The sequence below is a fragment of the Melanerpes formicivorus genome, unplaced genomic scaffold, assembly GCF_026170545.1.
Source record: "Melanerpes formicivorus ecotype bairdi unplaced genomic scaffold, bMelFor1.0.p_v2 SCAF_51, whole genome shotgun sequence".
NCBI lineage: Eukaryota > Metazoa > Chordata > Aves > Piciformes > Picidae > Melanerpes > Melanerpes formicivorus.
In genome coordinates, this window is record NW_027142403.1 from 3,184,740 (window position 1) to 3,197,217 (window position 12,478).

The 12,478-nt window shown below is 42.6% G+C and overlaps 1 protein-coding gene and 1 long non-coding RNA gene across 2 annotated transcripts in view; one reads left to right on the plus strand and one right to left on the minus strand.

The window, feature by feature from the left end:
* The window catches only part of LOC137452312 (uncharacterized), a 152,409-nt gene extending 150,726 nt beyond the window's left edge, over positions 1 to 1,683 (minus strand). The window contains exon 1 of the long non-coding RNA XR_010990036.1: positions 1,598 to 1,683. This is a non-coding gene — a long non-coding RNA (uncharacterized lncRNA). The remainder of the gene's footprint in view (positions 1 to 1,597) is intronic.
* DPT (dermatopontin) overlaps positions 1 to 2,304 on the plus strand; it is a 28,167-nt gene extending 25,863 nt beyond the window's left edge. Inside the window, exon 4 of the mRNA XM_068160646.1 lies at positions 1,658 to 2,304. Within this exon, the coding sequence (XP_068016747.1) occupies positions 1,658 to 1,724 (67 nt within the window). The 3' untranslated portion in view covers positions 1,725 to 2,304. The remainder of the gene's footprint in view (positions 1 to 1,657) is intronic.
* The last annotated feature ends 10,174 nt before the right edge of the window (positions 2,305 to 12,478 follow it).

Here is a 12,478-nt window from a genome sequence, read left to right on the forward strand (position 1 = left end):
TCTCACTGTAAAACTTGTAAAGGGTCTATGAATTGCAACAGGCTGATAACTACTGTATGAAACACACAGCACCAATGGTAGGAAGCACTTGCCTGCATCGTGAAAGGCTGAATGTTTATACTTCACTTAAACACAACTAATGCAAAACAAAAAATTAAGACATTAGAGGCATAAACCTATTGGCTTTAGCCACGTGCACATATGCTAAAATGACCTCAAGTTCAAGTGGCAATTACAACTTCAGCAATAATTCTGTTCTAATATTTTCAAGCCTGTCATTAATTCAGGTAATTGAAATGCATGTGTTTTAAAGAACCTGACTTTGAAGTATACTGGTTTAGAAAAATGAGTTGACCTCGTCTTTAGAGCTAAAAGTCTCCCTGACAACAAGTGCTGCTTTAGAAGACCTTCATTTTGACCCTAATAATTATGATAACCCACATAGGAGTATTTTTGTTTTGCTGTTGGTCTCTCTGGGTAGCCCAGTGACCAAAAGAGTAGCAGCTGTCTTTGAAGAGCATGCACATAGCCCAAACGAGGCCATCCTAAAATCAACCTGAAAATGAATCTTGAGTTCCACTAACCTCTGGTAATAGTTTTACAAAGAAATTACAATTTCAGTGCATGTAGGTAAGGCCTAAAGAAAACAAAAAATAAACTAGATAACTAAAGGCAAACTTGCTGCTGCATATGAGACATACCCACTTCCAAGCTCCTATTGTGAGTCCTTCCAGCAGCATTGCCTGCCCCATACCTCAGGTTTAGGAGATCAATATTAGTGGAATCCAGACTTTCAGGACACATCTCCAAGTACAACACTCTACTAGTAAATGTAAATGACAGCTGACATCTACAAGAACTGTACATTAGATCTAAGCCCCTGTGGGCCAGTACCAAGCAGCCTAAACTGAACATTTGCTCCACAGCAGGACAGTACTCCATGCTCTGAGCTCATGCCTTTTTGTCAAGGGAAAATTTAACACATAATAAGCCAAGGGGGAAATTTGCAGCCTGTTGCAGCTACTGGACACTAAATCACTGGTCTCTGCTGCTCCAGCCACGCATCCTGCTCAAGGGTGTTATAGGTAACATATTGCTCTCCTGAGAGAGAATGCAGACAGCCCCTTCCTCACAAACCAGGAAGAGCATAAATTCTCCTTACACTCATAAATACTGTCCTGCCTCATGTGTGACTTGGGGAGATCCAGAGTAAGATGTACATTTAATTTCTCTCCCTACTGATTCCTTCACATCCTTAATAAATAACACAAGCTAGAAGACCTAGTAGTGGAAAGAGGAAAAAACAAATCACATGACAATAAATTTTGACAGGACCATCCTTTTCCTCTTGGTCACTAATTCAAAGTCAATTTAGGACCAATCACCACCAATTATCATTGTCTTCTGAAGGATAGTCAGAGAGCTAATTTTCCAGAGAGATAATTTTCTTACCTGGTAAGGGAGTGTGGAGAAATTATAACTATCAGACATATTTAATCTCCTTCCAGCCCACAAAAACACAACTCAGGAAGAGGAAAGTCAGCTAATGGCAGACATGGTTTTGTTGCCACAGCTCCTGGTGTAATGTTGTTCTTACCTGTTCTGCATTATCCTCTGTGCTTCTGGCTGATATTTTTCCCTTCTCTCTTTCATGCAGGGATCGTCAGTGGAAGTTCATTGTCTGCAGGATGACAGAGTACGACTGCCCGTTTGAAAATGTCTAAAAAGATTGGCTGTACCCCACTTGCACAGCTTGGGGACAGACAGGGTGGGAGTAAGGTCAGTGATTATATGAGAAGGGTAATTAGGCTCACAAAACCCAGGTACCAAGCCTCATCAGCTGTCTGCTGAAGATATAATTCTTTCCCTCTGGAGCTAATAAATGAATTGCCAGCCCATGTGCTTGCAACATCAGTTTTGGGGTATTCCTTCAAGCTGCACTGGCAGCTGTATCCCACCCACCCCCCTGCCCCCCCAGCAAAGCTGCTTATGACATACATGTTTATGATGCACAAGTCTAAGGCATATGCACAGTTACCTTCTGTATCTGTCTGTGTAGCCCTTCCGAACACACGCAACTTCCTTGCAGATAGCAGCTTCCTATTCATTGCTTCCCAACACTCTCACTCCAAATGAGGTGGAAACAGGCTGTAAGTTTTCCAACATCCACCAGACTTCCCTCTCTTCTGCTTTGTATTTGGTCTGCACGTGTAGAGGAATTCCAGGCATTTACAACACTGGATGACATCACTACCTGATCAAAATGAGAGTAGATCCATCAATAAAAACAGAAGCCTAATCCAACTGAGAGTCTTTTATACTGTTTTTAAGTAACGCCAGGAACTCTGCTCTGGAGTAGGTCAGGCTACAGTAAATGTGTACTTGTCAGAAGTCTACTTTTCAGGTGGACTGGGTTTCCAGTATGGGTGCTCTTGGGAATATATTCTTGGCTTAAAGTAGACAAATAAAGCTAATGACTTAGGTTCTTCCAGCTTCTGGATCTCGTTCCCTGTAAAGGAATGTGTTTCAAGATTGCACAGCACTTGTGCAGCTGTAATTCAACAAGACAGTCTATTGATCTCATCCAGGAAGATCTGAGGTAGGATCTTCAGTTTTGAACAAACCAGAATTTAGGGGTCAGTTCCTTAGCTGATGAAGTCAATGGTAAACTTAACAGTGCCTTCTGCAGTGCTGGCTCAATGGCTATGATGACCCAGTGGGTCAATTTAATGCTGTAAAGCTTCACAGGAAACAGTGGTGTCAGCCAGCTAGTTTCCATGTTCCTAGCATCTGGGATGCATCTGGGACTAGCATATCCTCAAGTGTGAGTATTAAAGTTACACTTGCTCAATAAAAGAATAATAGGTCTTGCATGGCTGAAACGTTGCTCTTCCTTGGGTTTACTTACACTCTCTTATTAATCTCCACACAAAGAAAACCTCTGCCACTCTCAGACACCATGATGGTGACTAGGGAGTTCCTGAGAGAGCCAGTTGCTAAGCCATGTAAGTAACAATGGGAAAGGGAAATCAAGAGGCTTGGGGAAGACGGAGAACCTTGTTAGCTAACTCTGGTGGACAAGCAACTCAGGCCAACATAGCTCCAAACAGCAGAGCACCAGAGCAGAAGACGCTTACACCAGGGAGTTGATGGAAAAGGCCAGACACTATAGTTAGGCATAGAAGGGTCTTTTCTGGAAACATCTGCTCTAGGTGGACACTCATCTTCCACACAACTTTATCTTGACTACTTAGGCTGCTCTCAATTCTGTGCACACACCATGGCCTCTGAAGGGACAGTCCAAGATGAGCTTAAACATGTCTAAGTTAACAGCACCACGTAAAAGAGCAATTCTGCTCTCTTGTCCACTGGAGATGCATTGTCATATCATCCTTTATGCCACCTTTCTCCCTCATCCCTGTTCCAATCATTTCTTTCCACCTATGCTCTATTCCCAGCTCCACCCTAGCAGTGCATCTGTGTAGGATACATTTCACAGGGCTCCTCTTCAGATAATTTTCAGATAAGGAAAGTTGTGGGTGGGAAGCAGAATGTATTTTAGGGGAAGACAGAAGTGGGATGTAGACCAAAAAAGAGAGGCAGTAGAACACAGGCATAGAAAGAGTGGTTCCTGTAAAGTCCTAGGACAGCTAACCAGCAAAGCTAGGAAGAGAACTTAGTTTTTATCTAAGTTGCAGCATCCACTTCTAATATTTAGATAATGTTTGTGTGTGGGAAAACATTGCTCCAAAGCTGGTACAGTTACAGCCCAAATTCCTCAGCACAAAGCAAGGATGATACCAAGCCTGCCTTGCAACAGTTCACTGGCTTCAAAACCTGATCAACCTGCTTTCACTTTCCTAAACCCATTCTGGAAAAGAGACACTTTCAACCTGCTCAACAAATGCTGATTCACCTATCCCTCCTACTAACACAAACCAGATGCCATTGCAAGGAAATGAAAAGTGTTGTGCCTGTTCAGATCAAGTACAACTGAGCACAGGTGCCCAGGACAGGGACTCCACAGAACTTATTAACTGTCACATGTTCCATGCCACAGAAGCACCTCACGCACACTTGCACTATGTGGAGTAAAAGTCATCCCTAATCTGAGAGCCAACACAGACCCTATCCATTGCTGAAGTCCTATAGAAGCCTAACATCTTAAAGAAACCCTTATTATTCTATTTATTTATTTTTTTAAAATAAATAGAGCATCAGGAAATAAAGTCTGAGTTACTTAACAAATGGAACCAGTATGGAGTGAATTCAAACATTTGAGAGAAAAGCACTCAGGTAAATGCCGAGCATTGCCCCAGCCAGGGGCTGCAGATGGCATGCTGTAAGCATGGTCAGTGATTGTCTCAGATCAGCTAGGGCAGAGTCACATCTGTGTTTGTGAAGGGAAATGAGACAAACCTTGATAACAACAACAATAACAACAAAAAATCAACTCAAAAACAATGACAAGAGGAACCTTTTGAGCTTTTCTAAGTCGGGTGCTTGGTGCCATGGGTTAGTTGTTTAGGTGGGTTGGATTGGTTAATGGGTTGGACACAATGATCTTGAAGGTCTCTTCCAACCTGGTCTATTCTATTCTTTCTATTCTATTCTATTCTATTCTATTCTATTCTATTCTATTCTATTCTATTCTATTCTATTCTATTCTATTCTATTCTATTCTATATAAAATTGTAAAGGAGAAAAAAAACGAGCGGACTAGCGGGAGCAGAGAAATACCAACAGTGACTCCCTTTGTAGGTCTCCTTTAATCTGAAATTCAGTGACAGCTTGTGCTAAGCCAAACCCATGTTATCCATTTGATCCACTCCTCTTGAAGAGAAGTCTGAGTAAGAGAACAACACAAATAATTGTGTGAAAATCCTATGGACCCCGAACAGCTGAAGAGGACCTGATTGCTCTTCCTCCTAATCACAACTTTAATAAATCAATTTTAAAAACCCATGGGGTTTGATAGAACAGAAGAGAGCTTTGGTTTTATTCCTATATCCTGTTTTCTCAGTTTGCAGTATATAAGCACTTCCAACATTTTTCACTTTCAGTATTTTTCAAGTGCTTCAAATTACACTTCTCAATTACTGCTCAATAATTTTGAGCCTGGAAATGTGGTTTTAAGTGAATGATGAGATTCGTGTTTAATGGGAACGGGGATAAGTTTTACAGGACACCAAATACTATAAGACAGCAATACAGCACTGACGAAAGAAGCAATAGCAAACCCACAACCACATTGAAAGCATATTTCCTGTAAAATCAAGAAAGACTCTTCCAATCCAGTGTTCAGGATTCTGAAATAGTAGTTAAGCCTGGCAGGGAGTCATGGCATCACCTAAGCAGATAGATGCCAACACAGCTGAAGGGAAACCAGTCTGGGGATAAAGCAGAGGACCTGGCGGAAGACCAGCTGGCTCTTAGGAAAGCTTACTTAGACTTGACCCTTGACTTACAGCCATTGAATCCTTTTCTGGTTCTAAACTTTATTTCAAGCCCACATTTATCACACCAGCAACATATGTTACTGTACTGACCTGCATCTTTAAGGCCACAGTACTGTTTGCAAGCAGTGAGTATGAACATTGCTGGTAGTGGCACTTTGTGCCGGAGTTGTTGGCGTGAACCGTAGGCAGGAGGAGTTCTGCTAATAACACATTATCAAACATAAAACATTGCTTCTGCCTAAATTCACTTTTCAAGACACAGCAGTTGACACAGAGTGCTGCTACCTTATTCATCACTATTTCAGTGTGCTGGTATGTAGTACCTGGTGCTCTGTAGTTATCTGGACATATGCAACAAGAAGCTTAGAAAAGGCAGCAGGACTGCCCCAGGCTGAAAATGAAAGACATTCACAAGTGCCTGTGGGTCAAAGCCAGAAAGTTTGGCTCTGTCTTTCTGAGCTCCATATCTGAATAGCATCGATTTCAGTTTCATCCACTGAAATCTATGGCCCTGCCTTTGAACTTTGGTCACAATCAATGGAGCTGTCTTAAGAAAAGAATCAGTCATCTAACCACTTTTCAGGATTTTAGCTTAGCTGATGCATCCCTGTAAGGAAGACTGGAAAAAATGGACCATGGCTTAGAGGGAATTATTCAAAGAGTGTGCCAAGATACACAGGAACAGATGAGGCACTGCATATTCTGTTCCTACTTTCCCAGACATAAACATCTAACTGACCTAATCACATGAGGAATGAAGACACACTCTGCATTAGGTTGTCTTCATTTAAGAATAGTATATAAAATCTTTGCTGTAAGAATCAATCCTAGATTTCCTACCTGTATATCAGCTTCACAACATCCATTATCTCACTACTTTAATGAGAGCTTTCCCCCTATGCTCTTTTATATCCTGCACAAGTCTGAGCTTAGTGTTAAAGCCATGCAAAAGAGATTAATTCCAGTGTGTTAAAACCACAGGATGTGAGCTTTAGTTTACATGAAAGATCAAATTCTCCAGGCCTTGCTTGAGCCAGACAAGTCACCATGCTGCAGAACCTGGTCCTAAAAAAGATAAGTTCAAAAAAAGGTAAGCCCAAGCTGCAGAGAACACAGAGTAAGACAGAAGTGAAAACCAAAGGATGGTTCTGTCTGAGGGAAAAATGAGAGGAATGACAAGAACTGAAGCACAGTGAAAGAGAGGTATGAAGCCACCTGAAGAGTATGCCATTATGTAATTTCTTAAAATAAATGCTAGTTCCTCTGTCTTAGGCAATGAGATGACTAGGATAATTTAATACCAGCAAATTTCAAGAGTTTGGAGAAAGCTCCACAAATAACTTTGCAAAGAAAAGAAGCCAGTACAGCATAGAGCATCCTTGAAAAGCAGAGGATTTGCCAAGTGAAGCAGAGCCAAATGATAGCGCTGACAGAATTTTTTAATCTGGGTCATGAGGTCTTAATACTTTACCAATGGAAACAGAGATATGAGAACACAAGGAATAAGCTAACAATGGAGTGTGGCTGCAAAAAAGGAGGTGTGATCACAGATCACAAAAGAGAAAGGTGAGGAGAAAACCCCAAAGCAAAGAAACCCTCAGCAAGCTAAACAAAATGGGCCTTTGACACAAATCTATCCCCAGAACTGAACTTTTAGCGTTCCGTGGTTGTCGAGGCTGTGCATAAGACATAAAGACATTGCTCAACATACTTGAAAGTTTGAAGTTACTTAAGACTCTGGCTTTGCTTCAGACCCATCTTAAAGTGAAAAATTCTTTACTTGGAAATAGATACATTCATCAGCAAAAACACTGACACAATTACACAGATCATATAAAATTAAGTGCTTTTGTTTTCCACTGAAATCTAGCAGATACCACAGCTATGTACAGTGGTGAACCAGATTGGCATCAACTGCTTTCTACTCAGGCAAGATCACAAGGGGGTTTTTTCCTCCTCAACCTTGCTTCTGTTTTCATTTGGGAGACAGGGAACATGGCTTTGTAAAGCATCTAAGATGGCCTTCTGTGGGTCTCATCTTATTGCTCCAAGCCAGGGTAGTATAACCTGGGTATTATAGTACTCTCCTACAACTTCTTCTCTACAATTCTCATGGTCAAGCTTTTCTCCTTCTAGTTTCACCATGATTTTGCATTGATGGTGTCTGTTTCCATGCTTTCACTATATCTCTCCTGTGATCATGTTATTCATGGAATCATAGAGTTGTTTCAACTGGAAAAGACTTCTAAGATCATGGAGTCCAACTGTCAGCCTTACACCACCATGGCCATTAAATCATGTCCCAAAGTGCCACACCTGCACATTTTTTGAACACCTCCCCCACCTCCCTGGGCAGCCTGTTCCAGTGCCTGGATTTTTTTTTCCCAATATCCAGTCTAAACATCCCCTGGTACAATTTCAGGCTGTTTCCTCTTCTTCCATCACTTGACGCTAGAGAGAAGAGACCGACCCCCACCTCACTACAACCTCCTTTCAGGGAGTTGCAGAGAGCAATGAAGTTTGCTATTGGCCTTCTGCTGTACTGCTATAATAAATGAATAAATACAGATCATGGCCTTGAAAGGAAATACCCTTTCCTCCTTTATCTTGATTTTACCCTTTCTGAGTAAATCTGGGACTTGTGGAAAATCTGAGGTGGTCTTGGAGAAACTCCTACCCACATAACAGAGCACATTTCTGCCATGTATTTCTGACCTCCCCTGGTTAGGTGTCTTTGGGGTCTAGGACAATAGTTGAGGATCTGTGCCTTACCCACCAGCAGCTGTTCTGCTGAGGCAAGCAACAAAGGGTTTAAGTAATGACAGCTGCCATTGCTTCCCTGCTAGAAATTGACTCATGACCATAAACTTGATTCAAGATCAGCAATCAGACAGTTATAAATTGTCTTGAACTTGGTACAGCTCACAGGCTGGACTGTAGCATGAGGAAGAGATTTTTTCCAAGAATTTTATTTGCTATCTACTCCAATTTTATTACAGTGCAGGGAGAGAACTAGACGAAAGAAAACAGATGCAAACATCCTTCACTACCGCTTAGAAACACTAACTCTGAACAGTTTTGGCAGCACAATCTTCAGCTGCTTTTTTGCTGGTTCAGTATTACCTGCTTTCCAGATACCTTGACATCTGCCTTTGTTACAGGTGGGAACTATGGCAAGCACATCACAGACTCTGCACTTAACATCACAGCAAATACTAAATTCACAGGCCAGTATCTTCAATATCAGCACAGGATAAGAGATGGTGACATTGAGAGCAGCCCTACAGAAAGGGACTTGGGGACGCTGGTGGATGAGAGGCTGGACATCAGCCAACAATGTGCACTTGCAGCCTAGGCAGCCAATGAGGGGTAATGGCTTTAAACTGGAGCAAGTTATATTTAGGTTGGACATAAGGAAGAAGTCTTTTTGCAGTGAGTGGTAAAATCCCCTCCCTTCCCTTCATCCACTATGCAAGTGACCTCATCATAGAAGGATACCAAATTAGTTAAATAGTGGATGTGTGCACTTGTCCTCCATCTGTTGTGCCTCTACTTGAGTTAGATTGCTACAACTCTGGTTCTGCAAAGTCAGATACATTCCCATGTACCCCAATACTCAAACTCTATATACATATTCAATGAAGCTAATAATGTATTTCCATAGCATGCTGTATGAATACCTGCAAAGATAAAGAGCTGTTGTTACATCTTTGTGAGGTGAACTTTTACAGCAGCAAAGAATTAACTCTTTTTGATCAAAGAAAGGAAGGAGGGAAGGAAGGAAGGGAGGAAGGAAGGGAGGAAGGAAGGGAGGAAGGAAGGGAGGGAGGAAGGGAGGGAGGGAGGAAGGGAGGGAGGAAGGAAGGGAGGAAGGAAGGGAGGGAGGAAGGGAGGAAGGAAGGGAGGGAGGAAGGGAGGGAGGAAGGAAGGGAGGAAGGGAGGAAGGAAGGAAGGAAGGGAGGAAGGAAGGAAGGGAGGAAGGAAGGAAGGGAGGAAGGAAGGAAGGGAGGAAGGGAGGAAGGAAGGAAGGAAGGAAGGAAGGAAGGAAGGAAGGAAGGAAGGAAGGAAGGAAGGAAGGAAGGAAGGAAGGAAGGAAGGAAGGAAGGAAGGAAGGAAGGAAGGAAGGAAGGGAGGAAGGAAGGAAGGGAGGAAGGAAGGAAGGGAGGAAGGGAGGGAGGGAGGGAGGAAGGGAGGGAGGAAGGGAGGGGGGAAGGGAGGGAGGAAGGGAGGAAGGGAGGAAGGAAGGAAGGAAGGAAGGAAGGAAGGAAGGAAGGAAGGAAGGAAGGAAGGAAGGAAGGAAGGAAGGAAGGAAGGAAGGAAGGAAGGAAGGAAGGAAGGAAGGAAGGAAGGAAGGAAGGAAGGAAGGAAGGAAGGAAGGAAGGAAGGAGGAGCAAAAATAGTGGCTAATGTGTATTACTTCCCTGCCTGCTTTATTAAAAAAAAAGGGCTCAGCTATGCTTGGATGGTCATGCCAAATAAGCAAAGATGGGAATGATGCAGGGTGTGATGAGCAGAATTAAAGAAAATCAAGATACAAGTGCCTCCAGAGCTAGACACTGAGAAGGATGGGCCATGGAAGACATGTCTTAATTTCCATGCTGTTTCTGAATTTTCCTTTGTCTCCATTTGTCAACCAGGGTCTTACACATAACAGAGAACAAACTGCAGTGTGATGCTGACACACTGGAGCACCTTGAAACTGCATTTTCTATCATTGGGTCTTTGTTTTTGCTGAAGACCTGTTTCTTCCTGATACAAAGCCTAATGCTATGTGACACATTTCTAGTGGAGGAAGGCAAATTAGCCCACCACGGCCACCTCTGTCATGGTTAGATATATTTCCATATCCCAGATACTTTGCTCAGGACTTCCTTGAGCCTTACAGACAAATCCCCAGTGATCTTCATTTTGCACCTCTTAGGAGATACTTTCCTGATTTCTGCATGGATAATGGGGTGGGGGGGAAATGTCAGAAACTGAGATTAATAGGAGATGGGAGAGGATAAGACTGTGACTTCTGCCTCATTATAAGCATCAGCTTGGTACAATGGACATGGTCCCCTATACTCCACACCAAGCTCTGCCATAGATTTGAATGCCAGAGCCATAAACATGTCTAAAATAGCATAAGCTCTGACAGGGAGAAGGAGAAAAGAAATATATACCCTGGAATCATGTGCAGTCAACTTGACAGCAGGAAGAGAGCTAATGTTGTTTTTAAATGTTATACTGATGAAGTGTGAAAACCTTAATTAAAACACATTAAGAAGGAATATTCATCTTGAGGCTTTGCTACCCAAGAGTCAGTTGAAATCTTAAAAAACAAAGTGTGCTCATGTGGTTACAGGATAATAAACCTGAAGATAATTCCAAACTAAATAATTACAACTGCCTGTTTCTTAGGAGGCATTCAGGATGAAAGTGCAGTGCAGAAGCACCTGTATCATCTTCCAGTTGAAAGTGAATCACATCTTGGGCTGCATCAAAAGAAGCATGGCCAGCAGACTGGGAGAGGTGATTCTGCCACTATGTTCTGCTCTGTTGAGGCTTCACCTGGAGCACTGTGTCCAGCTATGGGACCTCCAAGACAAGAGAGACATACACCTGCTGGAGCAGGTCCAGAGGAAGGCCATAAAGATGATCAGAGGGCTGGATCACCTCTCCTACAAAGACAGGCTGGGAGAGTTGGGGTTGTTCAGCCTGGAGAACAGAAGGCTCTGGGGAGACCTTATGTCTGCATTTCAATATCTGAAGGAGACCTACAGAAAGGCTGGGGAAGGACTGTTTAGAAGGGCTCATAGTGGCAGGAAGAGGGATAATGGTTTTAAATTAGAGCAGGGTAGATTTAGGTTAAACATGAGGAAGAAGTTTGTTACAGTTAGAGTGGTAAAATACTGGAATAGGTTGCACAGGGATGTGGTTGAGGCCCTGTTCCTGCAGCCATTCAAGATCATACAATTTGGCCATGGGTGGCCTGGTCTGGTTGGAGGTGCCCCTTCTCACTACAGGGGGTTTGGACAGGATGATGTAATCTGTGAATCTGTAAAAGGTGAAGAAAATCAAAACCTGATTCCTGTTAATTACTTCAATGGAAGGAACAAATCTATTATTCTAGCCAGAGGACAATGCTGTTCAAGCTTCAATTTGACTCTTGAATGCTGTGCAAGGCAAAAAGTTGGCTGGGCCATACTAGAGACATTCACAGTGAGAAGAAAATGAGAAAAGAAAGGTTGTAAGGAAGATATCTCTCTACAAAACAAGGGAGTCCTCAGGAATAAGCATCCATAGGGCTGAGACATGATTAGTTCCATAAAAAAACCTCTCTTATAAATCTCTGTGAACAGTCCCACTGTGACTAGTACTCAGTGGTTAAAGTAATGGGGACTTGAGAGGGTCATGTCCAGTTCTGCTTGGCCATCCACTCTCCATGTAAGCAGAGTAGGTCATTCGGGTTATGGTGCCATGCCCCATTGCAGAACAAAGCTGAGGGTCACTCTGTGAGCTTTGAGCGTGGTGATGCTCCTAAGAGCAGCACACTTTCTCAAAGGAAGACCTCCATTGTGCCCAGGCTGTTAATTAATCAAAGAACATACTTCAGCTAATGCAGCTTGTCTGATTCCAGAATGGTTTGTACTAAAACCGTGCTTTGCCTCCTGTGTAACTTAGACATATTAAACAAGCCCTGTGTCTCTCTGCATCTCACTTCTCTTTCTGTTCACAGGGTGTAAGAATAGATTTCTCCAATTCAAAAGCACCATCATAAATCATTGATATTTTCCTTTGTTCTTCTATTCTTATCTCAACCTCTCATTCCAGGAAGTAAAAGAGGTTGAAGCTGGCATATGCATGCTTTAAACAGTCAACAACATACCGGTTTTACTCAGAAAGAGAAAACCAAGGCCCTCCAAGACTTGAGAAGCATACTATAGTATGCAGCTGCTTATTATAGTTTCTTACTAGTACTGATTTGGTGGATGAAAAACTGTTTCTCATACACTCACATACAGTCCCTCATGTGG